The sequence below is a fragment of the Oryza glaberrima genome, chromosome 7, assembly GCF_000147395.1.
Source record: "Oryza glaberrima chromosome 7, OglaRS2, whole genome shotgun sequence".
Lineage (NCBI taxonomy): Eukaryota > Viridiplantae > Streptophyta > Magnoliopsida > Poales > Poaceae > Oryza > Oryza glaberrima.
The window spans coordinates 23,263,506-23,287,220 of record NC_068332.1 but is presented as its reverse complement, the minus strand read 5'-3'; the positions used below and the strand labels follow the sequence as shown (position 1 = coordinate 23,287,220).

Here is a 23,715-nt window from a genome sequence, read left to right as displayed (position 1 = left end):
GATCGTATGACACCACGTCATCTCGATCAGGGTTTAGAAATATACCATATAGTTTATACTCGAGTATCACAAACCATTTACCTGTACATGGTAATGGTTAAAAGTTGCCCTTCGCGGCTATAGTTGCCTCCTGCGCGAGGACTTAAAAATAAGAACCACTATACAGAGGTGCCATATTGTCAATTAACCTAATAACTAGGTCTGTCCCCATTCTAGAAACTGCGGTCGTACCCGTTCGTTCGACATAAGTACCTGGTAAAACTTATATCGATTGAGACAATACTAGCCACCCGGAAATCATCCAAATCTTACGTATTGTCCCAATCTAAGTATAGGGTATTTTAACCAGATTGTAAGCAAAATAAGCAATACTAAATTATCTGGGTTTCTATGATTAATTTATGCATAGAAAATAGAATATTGAATAGAAGGCTATAAATAAATAATTTGTAAAATATAGGCTTAAATGATCAACAAGTATATGGTAACTTGCTTTGCTCGATGTCTTGAGATTGATTGATATTATCTAAAGTGTCAGAGGAATCCTCAAGACCTAGGGTTAGACATATAAAATTTAAATTCAAAAAGGAGTTTAAATAAAATCCAAAAATAAGAAAAATAGAGAAAGTAAAATGAAATACAAAAATAGCAAAAAGAGGCTCAAAAGATAGAGAATGATTTTAGAAGAATATTGGTCCAAGTTTCATTGGAATTGGATCTATATTTTAAAAGATATGGGTTTCTAAAGTTTGAAAATCAAATAAAAGTGAGATGGCACTGTGTGTGGGTCCCACCTGTCTCTCTCTCTCTCTCTCTCTCTCTTCTCTTCTTCAACCTCCAGCCGTTCCCCAATTCAAGCTGGCGGCGCTAGGGTTGGTGATTGCGGCGGCGATGGAGGGGGAAAGTGGTTGCGGCCGAGGAGGGGAGGGAGCTAGGGATCTCCGGCGACGGCGAGCGGCGGTGGAGGAGTTAATTTGATGCGTGGACGGACTAGCGGCTAGGGCGGCGGTGGCACGGTTAGGCCGAGATGGCGATCGAGGCAATATGAGTTAGACATGGCTAGGGGAGGGGTTCTAGAGCATCTACGAGGTGCCTAGAGGGATTCCGGCAGCTTGCCAACCTTTGGCAAGGCGCGGAGCATAGTTGCCGACGAGCGCCTCCATAGGCGGCGGCCGTGCTCACGTCGGCAGCTCAGAGGGTGACATGATAGTGCAAAGGGATTGCTAAAATGGAATCTAGATAGTATGTAGATGGTTGAAACGGAAGAACTCACCGAGATCAGTTGAAACGATGGATTGCGGCCGGAAAAACTTCGCGGCGGCGAAGAACAGAGCAGCGCGGGGGCGGCGATGCTCGGCTTGGTGCGGCGAGGTAAAACTCGACGTAGGGCTTCAGTTAGGGCTTACTATGCTAGAACATGGTAGGATATAAGTGTTCTAAGGGTTATTTAGGGTGGAGGATGGATGGAGAGGGGTGGAGTCGATCGCGCACAAGGTGTTCGACCGACGGGCGATGTTGGTTAATGGAGTGGGTTGGCGAAGCAGAGCTTCGGGGTTGTAGGGCTTTGATTGTTGATGATGGATGATGGACAAGGAAGGGATTGGGGTCCTATTTATAGGGCTAGAAGGAGCGGATGAGCTCGGGCACCGTCATCGCCATGGATGAGCTCGGGATTTGGATGAGGCAAAGGTGGCAGGGGCTGAGAGAGGGCGGGCAAGATCAAATTGAGTGGCGGGAGGCCACGTTTGAATACTTACCGGCGAAGGATTGGCTTGACCGCGTGTGAATTCGGCTGGCGACGTGTTGGCGCCAATCCGGGCGCGACGCGCGGCGGCGGCGAGGGTGAAAACGGCCGGCTTGGGGGTGAATGGTTTGAATTATGAGAGGGGATACCACCGTCTATCTCCAATCCAACCGTGCGGTAAGAATTGGCGCGATTCACCCCGGGTAGAAGCGAAATCATACTCGGCGGCGGCTTGGACGGGAGCGCACGGCGTCGAGCGGTGATTTCGTGCGGCGGTCGTCGTCCTGGCTTTTTCGTCGTCAAGATTGGTGCGGCGATGGTGGGCTGAGGGCATCGGATGGGCGACGGCGCGCCAAGGCGGTCGGGCACGCGCAAGCAGCCCCGAGGCCGACGCGCGACAAAGTCGGATGCCCGGGCGGCGCGCGCAAGGGGAGGAAGAGGCAAAGAAAGCTACGGTTTTTCAGTGGGATGTGGTCCCCTATGACCAAATCTAAACTTTGCACAAGATTAGGTTGAAGGTGGGCTGCTCTAGTTGGGCTGGGCATTTTGTCGAGCACCTTGAGTGCAATGAACAGTAAAAAATTTTGAATATTTTCCCTAGAAAGATTTGAATTTAAACTAGGAGTTTGGAAGGGTTTCACTAGGGTTTAAAGTATAGCAAATCCTCACTAATATTAGGATGAACTAAGAAAATAATCTATGGTTTGAATTTGAGAGAATTTGCCCAAAATTCACTAGGATTTAGAATAAAGGAAATAGGTTATAGTAAATTGGAAGGGTTCTAATACTTGAACCAATTTTAAATAAAAATCAAATAGATTTTTGAACCAAACAAATTTAATCAAAAGTCAGCATGATGCAGTCAAATTTTAGTTTAAAATTTAAGGATGTTACAACTGGACTTCATTCTCCAGTAAAACCGTATGTGATCTTCTCCTGGCGCCACTGCTTTTTGGGGGCCTGTTGGGAGTTAGTGGGGTTCCCCACCCCACCCTCCCTCACGATAGGAGCGTTTCTCTTCAGCAGCTAACCTTTTCTTTCTTGTTACTTGTTTTTTTTTCTTCTTTTTTCCTTGTCCCATGGCAATGGACTTCTGGCTATTTGCGTTGTATAACTAAACTCTGCTTTCTTCTTCTAATATATTGGCGTGCAATTCTTTTGCGCGTTAAAAAAAATCTAACACAATATTTTATACACATCAACCAATTTTTTTTAGAATATTTAATGCATAATTTTCGTGTTTGTCCAACATGACATCATTTTCTTGTGAGGGCTGCTATTTAGCGCACACCTTTTTTTCCCTAAGAATTTTCATCAAAAAAACTTTTGCCCGAAAAACTTTCACCCGTAAACTTTTATATGAAGACTTTCATATGAAAAAGCATGTTCTGGGAATAGACGTGTGCCAAATAGCAACTCTATTTTCATGCAAGGAAAAAGTGCTAAAAAGAACATATACTACATCTGTGGGCCGAGATTGAGGCCCACACACAAAGGAATCCGTAGGTAAACGGTCCATCAAGCCATCGTCCGAAGCCCAGTCAACGAGTCAACAGAAGAAATTCGCCGCAACTTGCAGTTGCAGGTGCCCACAAAAGCATAAAGGGCGCGAAAGGCATGCGAATTCCCGTCTCCCGCCATCCCCCTCGCCCGCCAAAAGAATCCCCAAATCCGCAAATCCAACCTCATAAATCTGCCCACCATTTTCTCCCGCTCCAAATGCCCAAACCGCCTCCCGCTCCGCGCCAATTCCCATCGATCCACCGGCGGCGGCTGCGGCGGCCATGGACATGTCGTCGATCGCCTCCCGCCTCGGCCTCTCCGGCTCCCGCCCCGTCGTCCGCAAGGCCGCCGAGCTCCGCCGCCTCTGCGACGTCACCTTCGACTCCTCCGTCCTCGGCATCGTGAGCAACCGGGGCTTTTTCCTCCTATGCTGTTTCTTTTTGGTTGGCTTGGCTCGTGGTTCGTGTCTCTGAGAGATCTTTTGGCTTCGCGCAGGGGGAGGTGTGCAAGGCGATCATCTGCCTCGAGATCGCGGCGTCCAAGTGAGTGTTCGACGAACTGCCTTACAAGTGTTCGACGAATTGCCCGCCTAGAGGGGGAATCGTGTTGCTCAGTGGCGTGACCTGGTTTGCTAATCTGGTGGTTTGCGCAGGTTCCAGGTGATATTCGACCGGGCAGAGGCGGTGCGGATGAGTGGCATGTCTGAGAAGGCGTATATCAGATCATTCAACGCGCTGCAGAATGGTCTTGGTGTCAAGTACGCTTCTTTCCTCTTCTGTTCTACCAATCGATGCGTATAAACTATGCCTCGTCTTCGCTCTTGACTAATACAATGGAATTGCCTAATTCCTCTTGCAGGACTACATTGGATGTGCGTGAATTGGGCATCCAGTTCGGCTGTGTCAGGCTGATACCTTTCGTGCAGAAGGGATTGTCGCTGTAAGTTTGCTCTCTTGTGGCCGTGGAAGCTCGTTTGTACTGAAATCTTGTATTTGAGTCCAATTGTTCATTATGAGCTGTGCAATTTTGTTTGATTAAGCTGTAGTCGAGTGTTGCATACAAATTATTTGATGCCTTCGAACTGTACCTAATGTGTTTTTCTTTCAGCTACAAGGAGCGTTTTTTGGTGGCACTGCCACCTTCTCGCCGGGCAAGCACTGACTTTGGTCGACCAGTGTTCACTGCAGCTGCATTCTATTTATGTGCAAAGAGGCATAAGGTGCTAGCAGAATCAGTAGCAATGATTTTTTTATATAGATAATTTGCATCTTGTATGCTGATGTTTTCCCCTATTTATTTTGCAGCTTAAAGTTGACAAGCTGAAGTTGATTGATTTATGCGGAACATCTAGTTCTGAATTTACAACTGTAATGATTAACAGTCTCATATATTCACGTGAATTGCTAGTGCATATATCTTATCCTAGCACCCATGTCTAGACAATGGGAGTATGCATGTGCATGATTGGATTTATGCTATGGATCATCCTGTTTTGACTGTTAATTTGTGGTGGCTGCAGGTTTCAACATCCATGGCAGACCTTTGCTTTGATGTTTTTGGGATTGCCAAAGAGAAGAAGGATGCAAAGTCCATAAAAGGGAGTAGAGGTATCTGTGTTCTGCAGGATCCATCCTTTTTTTCCTTAATTTCTCAGCATCCTTTCTTCATATACAGGATTGACTATTCATTTCAGAATTATACACATGACAACTAGCAGTGTTGAAGTGCATAATTTGCTTGGAATCTTGTGCAGTATACTCATAATTTGTAACCTTTGACGCAGAACTGCTGGATGTTTTGCCTAGCAAAAGGAAACATGATGACGACAGTGATTCATCTGGTGAATCCTCAGGGGATGACCAAGATGAACTAGACGTATGCACCACTTTAATATGGCTTACTTGCAGAGTATTGATAATTCATGTCATAAAACTTTAGGGATAAGCTTGCCTTATTTTGTAACTTGCAGAGTATGAAACTGCCTAAGATGCTTGGTATTGATACTATATATGAATTTTTTTCTGCAACATTAGGCTAACAATGGTGTAGTTTCAAACGTTCACTTGGTCACTTGCATTTTGTAAGATGAGAGCGAGAAAAAAAAGAACAACATATAAGTTTGGTTGGTTCTGTAAACGTTGTTTGGAAAAAAATTGCATGCTGCATTTGTTTAACCTGTAAAGAACCTTTTGATTTTGGCAGTAAGGTTTTCTGGTTACAAAGGCATAACCTTCTAGTTTGGTGATTTTAGCTTGTTGAAATATGATAACATATAGTTTAATCTACACAATGAATGGCTGCAAAAGCCGATACAAATGCATGGTGCCAGTGTGCCACTTATGAATACTGATTCCTTAATTATGTACTAAACTTTTAGAGAGGAGCTTGTAAAAATTTCAAGGGTAAAGACTCCAAAGTGAATATGATTGTGCATATTTCCGAGTAGTTTCTAATTTATTGAACCTGTAGCACCTTTAGAATGTTTCTGATCATATTCCTTTTACGTTCATTTGGGTTCTTTTTGGCGTCACAGATTTTTGTAGTCAAATGATATGTGCATTCTTCTGGACAACTGACTGATGCAGCTGTTCCTGTTTCTTCCAATCTCAGCTGCCGACTTACAAAAGACACAAGAAAATGGAAAAGGAAGCTTACAATGACTGGAAGTCATCGGTTCTCTCCTCCAACAAGCAAACCAAACCAGGTTTGGACTCTGAACTGTTCTACCTCGTCCACTTAGGGTGTGTTTAGTTCCTGAAAAAAGTTAGAAGTTTGAAGAAAGTTAAGAGTTTGGAAAAAAAGTTGGAAGTTTATGTGTGTAGGAAATTTTTTGATGTGATATTATGTGATGGAAAGTTGGGAATAGGGGGAAACTAAACATGGCCTTAGTGAGTTTTAACGATCTAGCCGATGAGCTTATCGTGCTGTATTGTTGCAGACCCTGCAAAACCAAGGAAACAAGCTCAGCTTAACTTCAAGAAGAAGCCGTCAGACATGGCCCTAGAAGTATCATCGGCAGCCAACTAAATTTTTCTCAACGGAGGCAAAAAATGCTCTTAGCATCATAGAAGTTCCTCCTGAATGCATGAAGGAAATCGTTGCCCCCCTTTCTCATTTGTTCTAAGATGCTGACATAATGGTATCAACAAAAAAAAAGTTACTTTCTCGCGACATTCTTGTGTAAATGATGACATGACATATTTGTTTTTTCAAAAAAAAAGTGACTTTTTTAAATGTACACGAGGAATTCATTGAATTGTTCTATTTTCATGCTGTCATCGACCATCAGTCTTAAGCCAAGTGCTCTCTTATTTTATATCCTCAGTTGCCAGTTGCCAAGATATTTCAAGGTGCATGCTGCATGTGTCGCTGTTATCTTCTAATGCAGACTACCCAAGTGCACTCTGTATCCTTGTTTAATTTATAATGAGTTCTACAGATGCTGGTAACATTTTGTACTGCCTGAAAATTTCTTAGTTAAATTTGGCCAGATTTTTCTGTTGAAACCAGCGTTATGGAGATGAGATGAATCATGAATAACAAGGACAGCACTTTGTGCTCTGTCTTTGACGCCATGGTAACACGGTTCAAGGTTGTTTGACAGTCAAATGCCTGGCAATGAGACAATGATATACCCTCCACTACCAATAGATTTATTTTGTTTGGTTTGGAAAGTGCAAGCTTAATATGCTTCTTAATCTAAAGTAGTATAATTGAAGTAGTGCAGGGCTGCAGGCTTTTGACCTTCTCATTCCATAGCTGCTAACATAGCGATTGTCTTTGCAAAATATCATGTAGGTCAATTGCTTACTTAATGATGATGAATCTATGAGACGTCCATTTTCATGCTGCCATGGGGATGGAGATCAACTCTTAATCCCTGGCGTAATGGCGTTAGGCATGCGTAGCCAGGCGGCCGGTGGGTGAAGAGGCATTAGTATCTTCTGCTGAAGTCCGAAGATATTTTAGTCGATTTTGATTAATATTAGTGCAATTGTGGAGAAATAAAGATTTGTTTTCTTTCTTAATCACAGTGACGCATGATTTGTCCGTTTCTTGTTGCATTCCATGCTCCAAGTCCAACGTTGGTACTCCAAAGTCTACGTCAAATCACAAACATACCAAGAAACAGAAGAAAAAAAAAACTCACTATATAGTGACAACGCATAAACGAAATTGAAGAATCAATATATTTGTATCATCTCACAACGTTGGACTTAGGGAATGTTTGACAAGCTCTAGCTCCGCCTTCATTTCTCATAGAGTTAGAGCAGACAAACAATTTCAGAGCTACTTGAAATAGAAACAGAGTTGGGTGAAACGTTCTCACAAAATAAACTTGAAAGTTCAAAGTTAAGTTTATGTTACTTCATAACTCTATTTCACATCCAACTCCTGAAGTTAAATTTAGAAATTGAAACTCTAAGAAAGTCCACGCAACGTGCGGCAACCCAATCCAAGAATCACAAGCGAAATAAGCTACTTTAAAAATAGCCAGAAAAATACCTTCTTTTCTTTCTTAAAAAAAGGAAAGAAGTACATACTCAACCAAACCATAATAATTATAAAAAATCAATCTAATGTAACCTAACCATCCCTTAATTTAATTTTAATTAGCAAACGCAGATCTGGAGTACAGTAGCAGTCAGCATGACGCCTCCATTTCGTAGTTGGCTTGGCTGCCCCTTGGGGGCAGTGTGAAGGTGAGACTCAGACGTGACCTCAAGCGACCTCAAAAGGGCAAAAGAGGAGCAAAACCCGTGGGAAGCATCGCAAAATTCGCCAAGTTGGATTAAACCAGTCGCGGGCCGGCCGGCGCCACCTGGACTCCCGTGCCAACCACGCGCCGCTGCTGGACTTGACCCCCCACCGTTTGAGTTTGACGCAGCCGCCTGGTTGCGTTTCACCGCTCCGTCAAGTTCAAGGAACTCACTTCACTCCCCTGATAGAGTCAAAAAGGAAAAAAACAAAATATATTTGAAAAATTTATCAGTTTTGGCCGCAGACATGTCACATGATCCACAGCGAAACTCAGATTTCAAAGAAAAAGGAAAGAAAGAAACTTCCTCGGTCCAAATACATAATAATAACCAGGATCTTTTTGGTAGATATTTCTAACCTTTAAATTATTTAAATTTAAGTTTAGAAGTTAGGTTTGGAATAGAGATGTAGAGTAGCCTAAGTCCAGTTCTATCTCTAATTTATTTCGTGAGAGCGCTCAACTCAGCTTTGACACTATTTTAAGTGAAGCTGAAATTATTTTTCTGGGCTTCAGCTCAAGTAGAAGTAAAGTTGAAGATAAAATTATGCCAAACGGATGAAAAGATACATCCAAACATAATATACGATGAAACACACCCATTATTATAAATCCGATTATATCTCCTAAAATATCTCAACCAGTACTACAAATTTTCTTCCAAGTGTAATAAATATCGGAAATGGATTAAAATCCCTTAAAGAAATGGATTCTCTGGAGAAATAGACGGCGGCGTGAGAGGTGACGGGTTTGGTTGGGTTGGTGGCACACGGGGCCCCGTGGGCGGAGGAGGGTGGCGTCCACGCGCCCACCCCACGCGCGTCACCGTCGCTCGCCCAAACTGCGGGCGCGTCGCACGCCGCCCTCCCATCGTTTTCTCCCATTCTTTCCCCCTCCTCCTCGTGCAACCACCCAACCACTGCAGCCAGCCACGAGCCGAGGAAGCCGAGGCCGAGGAGGAAGACGACGAAGATAAGTAGCGCAAGGAACCCTCGAACCGGGAGGCCGCCGCGGCTCCGATCTGGGAGGTAACCGGAGCTGCGCCGCGCGGTGGGGGGAAATTGACCAGAGGTTGTTTGATTGATCGATTGATTGGGAAGTTTCAGGGGGAGGTCGAGATGGTGCCCAGGGACAGGGTGAATGCCGCTGCCGCTGGTGGCGGCGGCGAGGGGAGGCTGGTCCAGAGGTGAGTCGTTGTTGCTTTCCTAGGGGGGCGTGTATGGCTTCGTCGCTTTGTTAGGATGAGGGGGGAAAAAGTATGAACTGGATGGATGGATTGGGTTGCTCTTAGCTCTCTTGGTTTTGGGACGAAGTGGAAAAATTAGTGTTTTTTTTTTTTGACATATTATGAGTTGGTTTTATGAGAGATGTAAACCGTGATATGCGTATAGTGCTTTTAGGCCCTGTTGATGTGTATCATTTGCGTCCAATTTGAGTTTCTGCCATACGGATTACAGAATTCTCGTCTTTTGTATTAGCAAGTTAAAAGCTACTGGAGATGTTGTTGTTGTTGTTGTTGTGTTTAGACCTTTTATATTCTTGTAGCACTGCAAATTTTAATTGCTGCAATGGGGTTAACTACCAGAACTACTACAAATCGAAAAGCAATTCCTTACTTCATCTTGAGGTGTTCCACGAAGGAATATTTTTTGTCCAAACTGCTTTACAATCACACTGATGTTTGAACTTTCTATGCAGCGGTATAGTGAACAAGAAGTGTGATAAGAAGGCTCCAAAGAGAATCCATAAATCAGAGAGGGAGAAACTTAAGCGGGACAAGCAGAATGACCTCTTTAATGAGCTGGGAAACTTGCTAGGTATGTGTTTGTTTCATAATTGCGAATCTATAAACATGATTCAGATTGCACAATTGCATTGCAACATTTGGATTTTCCTTTCTGAAATATGCTTATTTTATGTCATTCCAATACTGCTAGAGACATCCATTTATAATCTTGTAGGAGTAGTTTGTTCTTATCTATTACTAAATTTTAAGATGGATAGTACAAACTCTCTGGACGAGTTACTACTAGAAATATAGCAGCTGAAATGGATTTAGCAGTATTTACATTTTCATCTGCCACAACCTAACTTTTCCCTTTACGTAAAATACAAAAAAGGAAAAAAATGTAGCAGTGATAGTGAGTGCAAGTATCATTTGTCTGTGATTAATTTTTAGTTGTCTCAGTTTCAAAACTGCATTATTTTTGCATGCATAATTATATTTTCCTAAGCAATGTGCAAACTCCTTTCCAGAACCAGACAGGCAGAACAATGGGAAGGCATGTGTACTGGGTGAAACTACACGATTACTAAAAGATTTACTTTCACAAGTGGAATCTCTCCGGAAGGAGAATAGTTCACTGAAGAATGAATCTCATTATGTAAGCTCTTCCGAATTGAATGTCCTATTTGTCTTATTGCAAATTAGTAGTTCAATTGTTCTCCAATTAATTTGATGGCCATGGTCTGGTTAGAGATAATACCATGGATATGAAAAAGGTAGTACATATTCTCATGATAAGAGTTTATTGGAATAGGGCTCCAATTATCATTACTTAGAAAACAAAGCCACCTTACCACTTTCCATGCTGCAAAACAGGTTGCATTGGAGAGAAATGAACTGCACGACGATAACAGCATGCTTCGTACTGAAATCTTGGAGCTTCAAAACGAGCTTAGGACGCGGATGGAAGGCAATCCTGTTTGGAGTCATGTAAACACCAGACCAGCTCTCAGGGTACCTTATCCGACAACCGGAGTGTTCCCAGTACAGCACCTGCCACATTTACCAGTCACCACGACGGCAGCATTTCCTCAGCAGCAACCGGTTATCATCGAGCAGCACTATGCCGCCATGCCAAGAGAACTTCAGCTCTTCCCTGAGTCTGCGACCAGCGAAGACAGCGAACCGTCACAAGAACACGGGATTTCTGACCATGTAACACGGCCCCAGGCAAGGTACCCAACACCAACGGCCACTTTGCCAGTAAACCTGTTTCCAGTGTTTCCAGGAAGACAAGATCAACAATGTAGCAGTGGTACTTCTGGCACTAACGAGGAAGACCGTATAGGTAGATCTTAGGTACACTACATAACGAGAGGTCCACACAACGATTTGAGAATTCCTTTAGTTTCAACTTTTAACTTTGGAAGTTTAGCAAATGTGAAACAGAGATCTGCGACTGTGCTCATGGGTAGCACCTAATCTGTATATCTGAATCTCAGTTTTAAGTGGTCAAATAGGTCACATTCAGAAAAGTTTGAAATGCTTTGATTATTCTGTATGATTTCTTTTCATTAAGGACTCTTGGCAAAATCGGTCCCCGTGATGCTCCCACGGTGGCCGCGCGGGCAGCACACAAACCACGCATAAACTCTTGTTAGAAAAATGAGAGGAATAAGTCTATTTTATCTCCCTCATCTCTAGTTTCTAATTGAATCGTTTTTCAACCGCAAAATCAGGTATAAAGTCATTCTGTTCTTTCTCACCGTTTTTCCGAGATGGGCAAGTCTTTGTACTCGGTTTTGCAATTGAGGGGTTGATGACTCAATCATAAGGGATGCTAGGTAGACTTATTTCAAAAAAATCTGTGTAATTTGGGCCTACAATTATCAGGCCCGTGTAGATTGGGCCTGCTTAGTGAAGTCTCACGTAGCCCGGCCCAGTAAATCAGTACTAGGGTTTGCTCTGCTATATAACGAAGCTCTTGTTTGAGTGCGCCGCCTCTACCACCCTCCCCTCCACGGACGTCCCCCCTCCACACCTTCTTCTTCTTCTCCTCCTCCGGCGGTGGCGCGCGGCTCGGCGATCCACGGCACCTTGCCGCGGCAGCCATGGCGCACGTGAGCTTCTACCGCAACTGTAAGCTCCCCCTCCTTCTCCTCTGCTCTTGTAATGTGTGTTGCCTGTTCTATTCTGCAACATAGAAATGCTTCGCGTTCGTTCTCTCCGCTTGTTTTGAACTTGATGAGCTAGACGCGCTGTGTTTAAGAGTAGTAGTATGATTTCTTAGCCATGTAAACGAGTGGATAATTTGGTACTGAAACGAAAGAATTTGGCTATGTTCTGATCCTCAAAACCCTAAGCTTGGGCCAATGCAGTTTCTTTTTCTACGCGAGTTAGTATGGCAAATGCTCAGATCAGATTGGGTGGGTTGGGTGAGACCTCCGAGCTATGTGCTTTAGTCAAGAATTTGATACCAGCCTGAAGAGAATATAGATTTTGCTTGGAAAATACATCACTTACTGATGTGTGTGACGTTTATTGGTAGATTATTGCCGTTGCTGTGATTTTAAGACTAGGCTCTTTATTTCTGTCGCTTGACATTTTGGTGCAAGAGTAATGTACTTCTGCCTACACATTTTGGTGTTATCTGTAATATCACTGGTGATTTTACTTACTGTAATGTGTAGCTTATGCTGTTAACGTGCTGTAGATGGTAAGACTTTCAAGGAGCCAAGGCGTCCATATGAGAAGGAGCGTCTTGATGCTGAGCTGAAGCTGGTGGGACAATATGGAACTGCTCACCCTGGATGAGAAGAACCCCGTCGTATCTTCGAGGGTGAGGCGCTCCTCCGCCGCATGAACCACTATGGTCTCCTTGGCGAGGGTCTGAACAAGCTTGATTACGTGCTTGCACTCACTGTTGAGAACTTCCTCTAGCGCCACCTCCAGACCATTGTCTTCAAGAATGGCATGGCCAAGTCAGTCCACCATGCACGTGTCCTTATCAGGCAGCGCCACATCAGGTTAGTAATCCACGCTTCATCTCTCACCTACAATACTCCTACGGTACTGTGCTTGTTAATCCTGTTGCAAAATATCACCGGTGAATCTTGTAGCTCAGTATATGCCATTCTGTGTACTTGAATCATGTGTAGTTGACAGTTTCCCCTAAAACTGTAGTACATATATATCGAAAAAATTGTGGGATACAAGTTCATGAGCTTATGCAAAGTTTTCCTCTCTTTCTTGCTTCGGTGTGTTATACTCTGCTACCGCTAGTTCTATGCAAACTGTAAACCAACAAGAATGGCTTGTTTCCTTATATGGGCCATGTGATGAGAATCCATATGCAATACTCACGACGGTCATCTGATACACTTAGTGTGTCATGTTGCAGTCATATATTCTCTGATGCCCTTTGTTGCAATTTGTTCAGTTCTGAGATTTTTTATCTTTGATGATTCTTTTCTGTAACCCTGTTCGGTGTTTTAAGTTTACTTATGTAACTGTAATGTGGTTTCTACATGTCTATGCATTTAGATTAATCCAGGAAACATGATTCAATCTGATTTTTGAACATTTGCTCAAGTGTATACACATCATGTCCTTTTCTCTTGTATGATCTGTTCTCTAATATAATTATAACATATGCTCCTAGAGCAATATGCTAGTGAGTCCTTGCAGAAAATATCATTTGTGAATCTGTACTTTGGAATGTGCCATCCCTTGTACTTGGAAAACATATTATTGACAGTTCCCCAAAAAACAGTCCATAGTTTTCCCCCTTTTTGCTCCAGTCTGTTATAGCCTCCATCTGCTAGTTCTATTCAAATTGAAACGACAAGAGTGGCTTGTTTCTTTCTACGGGCCATGTGATGAGAATCCATATGCAATACTCACGACGGTCGTCTGATACACTTAGTGTGTCATGTTGCAGTCATATTATTCTCTGATGCCCCTTTCTCTGTGTAACATGGTTCAATTCTGAGATTCTTATCCTTGATGAATTCTCTGTGCAACTAACTAATGTGGATTATTCTTATCTTCATGCATTTAGTTTATTCCTGGAAAAACAGTGCAACCTGAAATTTGAATATTTGTTCTAGTGTATACGCTGTCATTTCCTCTTGCATAATTTGTTTTCTGTTCTTCCTTTGTTTGCAAAGGTTGATTTTGTTGAATAAATCTTATTCAGGTCCCTTTTTCTGGATCAAATGTTCAGGGTGTTTTCTCCTGTGTTAGTACTAAGCGTGCATTCTTTTGCTACTTTTATGTGTTCCTACTTTTTTTTTCTGGAGAGCACTTGATGCGAATTTGAATTTGTATGTATTTTGTTTGGCACAATGAGGAGGTAATTTAGCTAATGTATCTCTGAGGTCTGAAGGCCAATGACTCCTATGTCCTTTTCATTCTGAGTGCCTTATTTTATTCTGAAAATGGAAAGATATGTTATCGATTTCCTGTTTACTTCCATTGGTTCGCCATCTTTTCCGCTCCTCCTAACTGAGTACATTACAGTATGGATGTAGTTCTAGCGCGATACATCCAACTTCTTTGAATCCTATGGTCTTCACAGTTTGAGCTGCTGTTTTATCCTTGGATCTAACAACTTTGTATGTTACACTTTCTCAGGATGGGAAGGCAGCTCGTCAACATTCCATCATTCATGGTGAGGCTTGAGTCTGAGAAGCACATCGACTTCTCCCTCACCAGCCCGCTGGGCGGCGGCCCTGCTGGAAGAGTGAAGAGGAAGAACCAGAAGAAGGCCTCGGGTGGCGGTGGCGGTGGCGACGGCGAGGACGAGGAAGAGTAAGCTTAGCTCGGCCATAGGAACTTAAGCAACATGAATTGATTGGAAGGTGAATTGAGCTTTACAGAAACTTTAGATGGTGGCAATGGGGAGTTTGTCGTTGAGAGAATTTTGTTGTCCTAATTCAGCGCCCTGCTTTGGGAGACAGTTTTGAAACCGTCGCTTTATCCCTCACCGGGTGAAACATGTGATTGACACATGTTTAATTTCAAGCCTTGTGGCATCTCCAGAACTTGATCAAATGTACGTTGTCGTTGATGGTGATTGGAACCAGGGTTTACGTTTTTGACGAAAATCGTGAAATTTCGAGGTTTTGACGTGAGACGAGAGTATATTCCAACTGAAACTTTTATTGGTTTTTGATAATTCAAATTTGATACAGTACAATTTGATCCAAATTTTCCCTAAAATGTCGTACCGTTGGTGCTTGTAATCTAACACGATAGAAAAGGTCAACCTGGTGAGGGCTCTATCATTAAAAGTCTAAAAGAGGTCATCACGTGCACGTGTTGTTACACATCTTGTATAAGGTTGATTTATTTTATGACGTCATATGGTGTCACATCCTATGGTGTCACATCCTGTATAAGGTTGATTTATTTTGGGACGGAGCGACAACCTTATAAGGTTGATTTATTTTGGGACGGAGCGACAACCTTATACGGTGTGAGGTTGATTTAGGCTGTGTTCTTTCCTGGGTGATTGTGAGTAAGTTTTGCTTCGTTTTTCGCGCGCACGCTTCCCGAAATACTAAACGGGTGCGTTTTTTGCAAAAAAAATTCCATAGGAAAGATGCTTCAAAAAATCATATTAATCTATTTTTGAAGTTTAAAATACTTAATAGTCAATTAATCATGTGCTAATGGCTCATCTCGTTTTACGTATCTTTCCAATCTCCTCTATCTCCTCTCCTCAATCACAACCTTATTTTGGCATGGAGAGAGTGTTAGATGAAAAGATGGCATCCTCATCACCATTCGATGAGTTCCACGACTAGTTGAGATTCGTGCGGATGTGTTCCACGTGGTGTGCTAGTTGTTGAGATTCGTGCTGGTACTACCCACGCGTGCGTATTTATACGGGGACGCGCGCGATCCGTGGAAGATTATGTGGAGAGTTCGTTTTCGCTAGCTCAAAACCTGGTAGCCGCCGGCGGCGGCGAATCCTCTCGTCGGCGAACATGGCGGAGACGGAGGCGAGGCTATGCACCCGGTACGGCGCGGCCGCCGCCAAGGCCACCCTGGCGCGCAACATCCTCGCCCCCGTCGCCGGCCGGCTGAGCGGCCACCCGTCGGAGCTCCACCGCCGCTGCATCCTGCTCCGCCGCCTCAGCAGCAGCCGGAACACCGGCACTACGGCCGACCTGTGCGAGCGGTTCTCGGCCGCCCGTCGAGGCGGTCGCCGTCTCCGGCGCCCTCCGCACGGCCGTCGTCGTCTTCGAGACCGTCGCCGGGTGGCGGGCGGCGGCGGCGGCGACGCTGAGCGCGAGCTGCGACACCGTCCCTCCCCTCTACTTCGGCCCTCCTATCGTCCTCGTCGACGGCCGAGACATCAAGGTGCGTACGTGCGCGTCCTATTCCCCGTTCATCATCTCGATCTTGAATAGATCTGATCTATTTGATCATATCTAGCTCATCAGATTAGATTGCAGTATCGATCACAGATCGAGTCGGATTTTTTTTTAAGGGAATAGATCGAGTCGAATTGGTGCACGGTATTTTAGAAGTAATTATTGTTTATTGACATGTTTCAAATTTTCGGTTTGGCTGGTCCTATCGGAGGTCATTGAGACACTGAAATTTTGAATAAATGTTGATCCAATTTAAACAAAATATTATCAAATTCACAAAAAAAATTACAAATTTTGGCCGAAATAATATCGTAGGAGAGGGGGGTTTCGAAATGACCAGAATTTCGGAAATTTCGTTCTAGAATTTTGAATCCTGATATATTGATATGTACCAATGCTTTCACAAAGAGAGCATCACAATATGTGTAATGGTGCTATACTCTTGAAATCGATAGGTAAGAATATCTTATTTGATCATAGGTATTTCATTAGAATTGTTGGCAAAAAAAATTCTATGTGGTTTAATGTTAGTAAATAAAAAAAAAGATGGCCACTGCAAAAAGACCCAATATCAAATTTATTAAGAAAAAGGATGAGTACATCCGGCTAGAGTCGAACGCGGTCGCAGAGAGCACAACAGCTGCACGATGCCATATGAGCTACACTCAGTCTCTAGTAATTAAAACTAGCTGAATGGCCATGCAATTGCGCGGCTAGCACCTAAAGAAAATTATATATATTTTTAGTATGATTTTACTTAAAATTTATTAAATAGCTATCTCATTGTCTTAAGACTTTGAAATAACAAACCTTATCATCCCCTGTTTCTCATTATATAGTTTTTAAAAGTCACACCAATTGCTACCCCCTATGTCATCTTCTTCTTTATTTGCTTGCTCGATCTACCACTATTTTTATTTATTCTGGAACCTTTAAAAATTGGATCTTATAGTTTTTAGAGTTTATTGTCACGTTTGGTTTCGTTTTTATAATTTCTAGATGTCTCGTCAAATGTCGCCGTTATACTCTACGGCTCGTCCAATGCCTCCCTTCTTTATTGTCATTGAGATTTTAAAATCGAGCATGATTATCATTATTTTTTTTTACTTTTTAGAAGTTCCGAACCTTTAAAAATTGGACCTTATAGTTTTTAGAGTTTATTGTCTTGTTAGGTTTCATTTTTTATAATTTTTAGAAGTTCCGTCAAAAGATGTCACTATGCTCCTATACAACCCGTCCGCCGCCTACTTTTTATTGTCATTGTGGTTCTAAAAATCGAACATAATTATCGTTGGAATTCATTTTTTATTTTCTAGAAGTCCCGTCAACCGTCGGCGGCTCTACAACTATACTCCTATACACCCCGCTCGCTGCTTCTCCCTTTTATTTTCATTGAGATTTTAAAAATCGAAACGATGTGATGTCACTATGCTCCTCTACGATCCGTCCGCCACTTACTCTTATTGTCATTGTGATTCAAAAAACCGAACATAATTATCGTTGGAATTCATTCTTTATTTTCTAGAAGTCCCATCAACCGTTGGCGGCTTTGCAACTATACTCCTATACACCTTGCCCGCTGCTTCTCCTTTTTATTTTCATTGAGATTTTAAAAATCCAATATGATTTTCAATGGGGTTTATTTTTTTTATTTTCTAGAAGTCGCAGCAACTGCCTTGCTCGTTTGCTTCACGGCATGCCTGTCGTCCCTCCTTTTAATCGTCATCAGGACTCTATTTGATGTTTTATTAACAGTTTTTATATGTCGTATCAACCGCCACCACTCTACTACTTTATAGGAATATTAATTAATTTATCTCATCATGTGTTTTTGTAGCACCCGTATTTTATGTGCTTTTATTTAAAAAGTTTGTCATTTAAAAATTGGAGTTAATTTGGTTCTTAGTTGATTTTGTGCCAAATGGATCTCAAATCCTCTCCTAGAAATTTCCTTCAAATACCTGTGATATCCTAGATCAAATTAAAATTCGAGTTCCTTTCAAATCCTTCTCAAAATTCAATTCCTAAATCCTTGAGAAAATGTGAATTGTCACTGTTCATTTTGGGCCTCCTTCCCTTCTCTCTCTCTCGGCCCAGCTCCCCTCCACCTCTCCTCTCTTCTCTCTTTCCCCTAAGCAGGCTGGCCCAGCCCAGCCCGCTACTATTCACCTTCTTCCTCCTCAGACCAGCCAAGCATGCACACAAGGTGTTCGACGATATGTCGACCCAGGACGCCGAGTCGTGGCAGCACCGCGTCGCACCTAGCCGCCCTCCCGTGCACGCACGTCGTGCCAACACCCGCGTCGCGCCACCCCCGAGCCACGCCAAAGCCGCATCGCGCCAAACTCCACGAAAACCGCCGCGCCCTCTCCGGGAGCCACGTCGCCCCGCGTCACCCCCGTCCCGTCGCCGTCCATTCCATCCATCGAGTCGCCATCCCGTCGCCGTCGCGTCGACGCCAACGGATAACGGCCGCCACGCCACCCCTCGTCATCCCCGTTCCATCGCCATGTCGCGTCGCCACCACCGTTGACGCCGCGCCGTCCCATCCCGAGCTCCCGCGGACGCGCGTCCCTTCGCCGTCGCCTCGTCGTCTTGTCGTCTGTCTCCTCCCGGGAAGCCGCCGAGCCGCGTCTCTCCCTCTCTCTTGCGTCGAGTCGCCACCGTCGCTTGCGTCACCCCTCTCTAGCCCCACCGCCCCAAATCCCGGCCATAGCCGTCGTCGGCCGTGCGTCACCCCCGTCTCGCCGCCGTTCCCGCTCTCCGCACGTCACTTCGTGTCGCGTCGCCGTCGTTTCGCCGTCGCATTGCCACCGGTGCATGACGCCACTCTGTCGCGTCGCCATCCTCTCCGTCCCGGAATCCCGCCCTAGCTGCTAGCCTACTACCCCCGGAATACCGCGCCTAGACCGCCAGCTCGCCACCGCGTCGCTCGCCTATAAAAGGGGAAGCAGCCCGAGCTCCTTCTCCCCACACTATCACCATCCCAACCCATCTCTCTCCTCTCTCTTTCTCTCATTTTGCTCTCTGTTGCTGCCAGCCAGAGCCGCCGCGCTATTCTCCCGGCGCCGCCGTCGCTGGCGGAGCCTCGCCGGAATTCGCCGCCGCCCTCCCTCAGCCGCCGATCGCCTCGCCGCGCCCCATCGCCGCGACGCATCCCTGTCCCAGGCCGAGCCGAGCAAAAGAGCGAGAGGAGGAAGAAGCAGGCCTCCTCAAGCCTCTGCCAAGCCGGGCCCAGCGTCTCCTTTTCCTCCCAAGTCACTGACGGCCAGGCCCCAGCCCCTTTTTCCTCCATCCATCGCTGACAGGTGGGCCCCTCCCTTCCGTTAATAATTTTGATTTCCAAATATTCCAGGAAAAACCATTTATCCTTTGAAAATTCATAGTAAATCAACCGTAACTCCGATTGACCCCGTTCAAGTTCCTAAATTTTTCTAAAATTGAGATCTACACAGTGGCACCATTGTTTCTCTGATTTGAGTTAGTTTTATTGCCTTTTGTTAATTAGATTTGTTTTCGCGTTTAGAACCCGAGTACGAGGAAGCTCCGGACGCCGCTTTCGAAGGAGAAGACCCCAACCCTGTGTAAGGCAAGCCTCTTTGATCATATTGCCCCTATATTTGCAAAGATATGTTGATTGAAAAATGCATTGTTTAGTTTACACGATTAACATGTTTAGGCCTCGGATTGTTTATACAACCGACGGACCAACCCAGTAGTCGCACTTATATTACATAGGTTGATGTTTCCATACCTTTGATAGCTCCACAAATATTTGCGCCGGTATCATTATTCGATTACCGAGGTAGTTTCGCTTAGCCATGCTTACGTTGTTGCCATGTGGGAAACTTGGGTTATTCCAAATCCATGTTTAAAAATCCGGTACGTTGTATTGAGGAGTTATGAAATAAAATGTGTTGTGAAAGTGGTGATGATGCGGAGTCATGCCTTTGTGGTTTGGCTACGTATTGTCGTTAAGGACCGATTCCTTTGGGAAATCCATCCCAACACGTTACAGTGCGACCACACGGGTATTTATGGGATGCCTCTGGCTAAGTAAATTGTTTTCACATGGGAGTTGGTGTACCAATGGTTGTGGAATGCCGAGGATGAGGAGACGAAGTGTTACACATTTTTGCCCATCATGGGTGTCTTTTTGCCTCTATTGTGGCGTGGTACCGGTAGGAGTAGGAGGCATCCTCGGTATTTCCTGAGTGGATGACGGTTGTCATTGCCTGATACTTGGCTATGGATCTTAGCCCAACTAGGTGGCATGCGATTTTCTTGGGTTAGCTTTGGAAAGGCCTTATCACGAACTTACGTTGCCGACGGGTAAACGATGTCAGTTTCGTGTCGTGTGGGTAAAGCGTGCAACCTCTGCAGAGATTAATGAAATGTTCGAACAGCCGTGCCCACGGTCAAGGGCGAGTGTAAGGTGTTTCTCATAACGTAGATTTGTTTGAAAAATGTTTGTGAAGAAGTTATTATTGGGAAGGGTAACGTTGCCAGAGTCCTCCTGTGTTGCAGACGGCTAACCTAGGTGGTTAGGAACGGGTCTGTGTGACCTGGGGTGTCGTCCGACACCGAGGTGTTGTTAGGGCCATGATGATGGCGTTGTTGTGCTGAGATATCTGTGTGGACTATGTGTTGTTGTGAGAAGAAACTAATAGAGGAACAAATTAATTGTTGTTCGTTAATCGTGACAAGTTGTTGCAAAGCAACTTGTGGAATGGGTCGAGGCGTGAGCCTCCTCCCGACAACTAAAACTTGACTCACTCACTAGGAGTTTTGTGAAATAAATCACTTTGCCAAAAAGGCAGCTTTCGCAAATAAAACCTTAGCCTCCTTGTTTAAACCAAACATGTCATGTTTCCCCTAGCTTGCTGAGTACGTTAAGTACTCACCCTTGCCCCTTATATTAATATATAGAGTATGAAGATGAAGACGTCGACCCGACCGCCGAGGAGTATCTCCAAGAGCAAGCCGAGTATGAAGACTTCTAGATGTTTCGTGCCTAGCCCCAAGCCTCGCCTGTGGAATAAGATAGATGCCTAGGTTCTTCGCTTAGTGCATAGTTGCATAGTCGCTTAGTGCTCCGCGCTGTTCGCTTCTGCGCCGTCGCTTTTATGGTTTTCTGTAATGTTGTGTTGCTCATCTATGGGCCTGTCCATGATAGCAACTTATGCAAGGACTACTACCCAGTGATGTAATAAAGCAGTTTACTTTGATTCCACATTTATTCTGTGTGTACCAGCTAGTGTATCCTGGGACTGGTACTATATCACAGGTAATGCATAACACCCCGGTGTGAGTTAGCTGTGTTAATGGCTAATGAATGTCAGGGCGTTACAGTTTTAGATGGTCTTTTCTTTCAATAGTCTTTATTTTTATCACAATTTTTAGTTATTTATAAATTGTATTCTAATTAAAATCTTACCTTTTGTTTTCTAGTTTCAAATTTATTCTTTTCTCAAATTTTAATTAATATCGTATTGTGTTCTTTTAATATTTTTATTATTTATTTTCAATTCTAGTTGTTTCAAAATTGTATTCCTACTTGAACTCTCTTTTAGTTTTTCCAATTTTAGATATTATTTCATTTTTTACTCTGAATTTTAATTAATCTCGTATTGGGTTCTTATATGGATTTTTCTTTCAATATTGCTTATTTTTAATTTCGAATTTCACTAATTTTAAAATGACTCTTCTTTTATTTTTTTTTGGCTAATTTCGGATTTTATTTTTATTTTTATTCCGAATTTTAATTAATCTCATATTGGGTTCTTATATGGACTCTTCTTTTAATATCCTTATTTTGAATTCCGAATTTAAGCTATTTTTAAATTGTATTCCTACTTAACTATCCTTTTCTTTTCTAATTTTGGATTTTATTTTATTTTTATTTCGAATTTTAATTAATCTCGTATTAGGTTCTTATATGGAAACTTCTTTCAATATTACTTATTTTTAATTTCGAATTTCAGTTATTTTTAAAATTGTATTTCTACTTGGACTCTCCTTTTTGTTTTCTAATTTTAGATTTTATTTTATTTTTGTTTCGAGTTTTGATTAATCTGGTATTGGGATCTTATATGAAAACTTCTTTCAATATTATTTATTTTTAATTCTGAATTTCAGCTGTTTTTAAATTGTATTTCTATTTGGACTCTCCTTTTCTTTTTTTTCTTTTTTATTCGATTAATGTGGGAATTTTTAGCCTCCACAGCGAACGTGGTACCTCCTTTCAAAGCTGTTTTAATAATATAATAATAGGTAGACAGATAGATAGATAATAAAGTGAGTTGATAATTTGTCTTATCACTTTGTCTTATTTTTATTTCTTCTTTTATTTAATCTTGTTTAATGGGTTATCTAAGAAGATTATCGATCTGCAAACTGCAGGTGGCGCTCCATCCGAAGAAGCCTGCTGCTGCTTCGCCGGGAGGGAAGGACGTGGTGTCGTCGTTCGGAGACGAGATACGGTGGCCGCCGGTGTTAGCCACGGCGTCGCCGGTGTCCATCCCATCGTTGTCGGGGTGGCCGATCGATATGAATGGTAGTCCTGGGCTCCCTCGCCTCGACGTCGGCGGCCGCAGCTGCAACAAATACGACTTTGGGAACCTCTTTTAAACAATTGGATATAGATGTGTACCCATTTCTTTTATGTCAACTAAATGGTTATGAAAAAATCTCAAAAAAATAATAAGATAGAATAATAAGGAATATATCATTCCATAGTTCAAAATCGTATTTTATAAGTTAGAAAAAAATAACAAATTTATTTGCAAATATATATAAACTAGTTACAGTTTAATTTGTTGTTTTCGTTACAACTTACAGAAATCAAATTTGAACTTACATATTTGTATAGTTTTTAATTTATTTTCATAACCATGTAATTGACATGTAAAAAACAGGTGGACCACCCGTATTAAAATCCATCTCCCATCAAATACCACGGTGCCGGTACGTGACTATGTGGTATATGTGACTTACCGCAGCTGCAGCAGAACACGTCCAGGTGAACCACCGACGTCAACCACGACGATTCGCTTGTTTGGTGAACGAGGATGAAGGATGATTTATAGATCAAACAACTCACCTGCTTTAATTTCTTAGAATTTTTTTATTGGATGTTTGATGCTTGTCTTGCTTGGATTATGGAGTATTACTTTTGAAACCCCGATTATGGAGTATTACTGAGTTTTTCTCTTTTTTATCTGTGCAAAAATGTATATGTGACATGAACATTACTAATATTAATATTTAGGGGCCCGACAAAACCAAGCTCCCTTGCGAAGCAGCTTCAAACAGAAGAGGAAAACAAAGAATTCATATAACCCAACGCCCAACACATGGAAATAGATTCATAAATTTGATACAAGACAACTCATTGTTTATTTGATACTAGACAAATAACACTTAGAAAATCCTGCAAATTTCAGACCATAGTCTTAACGCCATCGCTACAACTCGATCGAGCAAGCGCTCGATGTCTTACCTCTATCGCCTAACCTTATTGAGCCTCCTCCCACTCACCCTTCCCCTTCTCTCCTCCGATCAATCCGCCACTACTGACTATCGTCTTCTAACTATAAGC

General features: G+C 43.1%; 3 protein-coding genes, 3 non-coding genes and 1 pseudogene across 7 annotated transcripts; all 7 read left to right on the top strand.

Annotated features, from left to right (window-relative positions):
• Positions 1 to 3,389: 3,389 nt before the first annotated feature.
• Positions 3,390 to 7,275, top strand: LOC127778862 (origin of replication complex subunit 6). The gene is made up of 10 exons (XM_052305503.1): positions 3,390 to 3,648; positions 3,743 to 3,789; positions 3,900 to 4,004; positions 4,106 to 4,186; positions 4,355 to 4,466; positions 4,552 to 4,614; positions 4,767 to 4,854; positions 5,031 to 5,122; positions 5,858 to 5,951; positions 6,186 to 7,275. Exons 1-10 carry the CDS (start codon positions 3,529 to 3,531, stop codon positions 6,272 to 6,274), a joined length of 891 nt encoding a protein of 296 aa, XP_052161463.1. The 5' UTR covers positions 3,390 to 3,528; the 3' UTR covers positions 6,275 to 7,275.
• Positions 7,276 to 8,775: 1,500 nt separating this feature from the next.
• Positions 8,776 to 11,295, top strand: LOC127778781 (transcription factor BHLH062). 2 transcript variants are annotated; one of them, XM_052305402.1, is made up of 5 exons: positions 8,776 to 9,034; positions 9,113 to 9,192; positions 9,705 to 9,823; positions 10,263 to 10,390; positions 10,609 to 11,294. In XM_052305402.1, exons 2-5 carry the CDS (start codon positions 9,125 to 9,127, stop codon positions 11,089 to 11,091), a joined length of 798 nt encoding a protein of 265 aa, XP_052161362.1. In that variant the 5' UTR covers positions 8,776 to 9,034; positions 9,113 to 9,124; the 3' UTR covers positions 11,092 to 11,294. The 2 variants fall into 2 exon arrangements, with proteins under 2 accessions (XP_052161362.1, XP_052161361.1); XM_052305401.1 differs by having other exon boundaries at positions 8,776 to 9,192; positions 10,609 to 11,295.
• A 453-nt stretch (positions 11,296 to 11,748) lies between these two features.
• On the top strand, positions 11,749 to 15,030 carry LOC127778717 (40S ribosomal protein S9-1-like; annotated as a pseudogene).
• Positions 13,061 to 13,152, top strand: LOC127781011 (small nucleolar RNA Z161/Z228). Its single transcript, XR_008018900.1, has one exon. It is a non-coding gene; the product is annotated as a small nucleolar RNA Z161/Z228 (small nucleolar RNA).
• LOC127781009 (small nucleolar RNA Z161/Z228) lies at positions 13,601 to 13,693 on the top strand. The gene has a single exon (XR_008018899.1). It is a non-coding gene; the product is annotated as a small nucleolar RNA Z161/Z228 (small nucleolar RNA).
• On the top strand, positions 14,070 to 14,157 carry LOC127781014 (small nucleolar RNA Z162). Its single transcript, XR_008018903.1, has one exon. It is a non-coding gene; the product is annotated as a small nucleolar RNA Z162 (small nucleolar RNA).
• Positions 15,031 to 15,667: 637 nt separating the features above from the next.
• LOC127780313 (uncharacterized) lies at positions 15,668 to 22,745 on the top strand. Its single transcript, XM_052307220.1, has 3 exons — positions 15,668 to 16,101; positions 19,642 to 19,699; positions 22,496 to 22,745. Exons 1-3 carry the CDS (start codon positions 15,726 to 15,728, stop codon positions 22,743 to 22,745), a joined length of 684 nt encoding a protein of 227 aa, XP_052163180.1. The 5' UTR covers positions 15,668 to 15,725.
• The last annotated feature ends 970 nt before the right edge of the window (positions 22,746 to 23,715 follow it).

Excerpts from the sequence above, each read along its gene's own strand:
- LOC127778862 (XM_052305503.1), top strand. The coding sequence starts at position 3,529 with ATGGACATGTCGTCGATCGCCTCCCGCCTCGGCCTCTCCGGCTCCCGC. Across the intron at positions 3,649-3,742 it reads ACTCCTCCGTCCTCGGCATC|GGGGAGGTGTGCAAGGCGAT; the intron begins GTGAGCAACCGG and ends GGCTTCGCGCAG. Across the intron at positions 4,855-5,030 it reads GTCCATAAAAGGGAGTAGAG|AACTGCTGGATGTTTTGCCT; the intron begins GTATCTGTGTTC and ends CCTTTGACGCAG.
- LOC127780313 (XM_052307220.1), top strand. The coding sequence starts at position 15,726 with ATGGCGGAGACGGAGGCGAGGCTATGCACCCGGTACGGCGCGGCCGCC. Across the intron at positions 16,102-19,641 it reads TCGACGGCCGAGACATCAAG|AACCCGAGTACGAGGAAGCT; the intron begins GTGCGTACGTGC and ends TTTCGCGTTTAG. Across the intron at positions 19,700-22,495 it reads GGAGAAGACCCCAACCCTGT|ATTATCGATCTGCAAACTGC; the intron begins GTAAGGCAAGCC and ends TTATCTAAGAAG.
- LOC127778781 (XM_052305401.1), top strand. The coding sequence starts at position 9,125 with ATGGTGCCCAGGGACAGGGTGAATGCCGCTGCCGCTGGTGGCGGCGGC. Across the intron at positions 9,193-9,704 it reads GAGGGGAGGCTGGTCCAGAG|CGGTATAGTGAACAAGAAGT; the intron begins GTGAGTCGTTGT and ends CTTTCTATGCAG. Across the intron at positions 9,824-10,262 it reads TGAGCTGGGAAACTTGCTAG|AACCAGACAGGCAGAACAAT; the intron begins GTATGTGTTTGT and ends ACTCCTTTCCAG.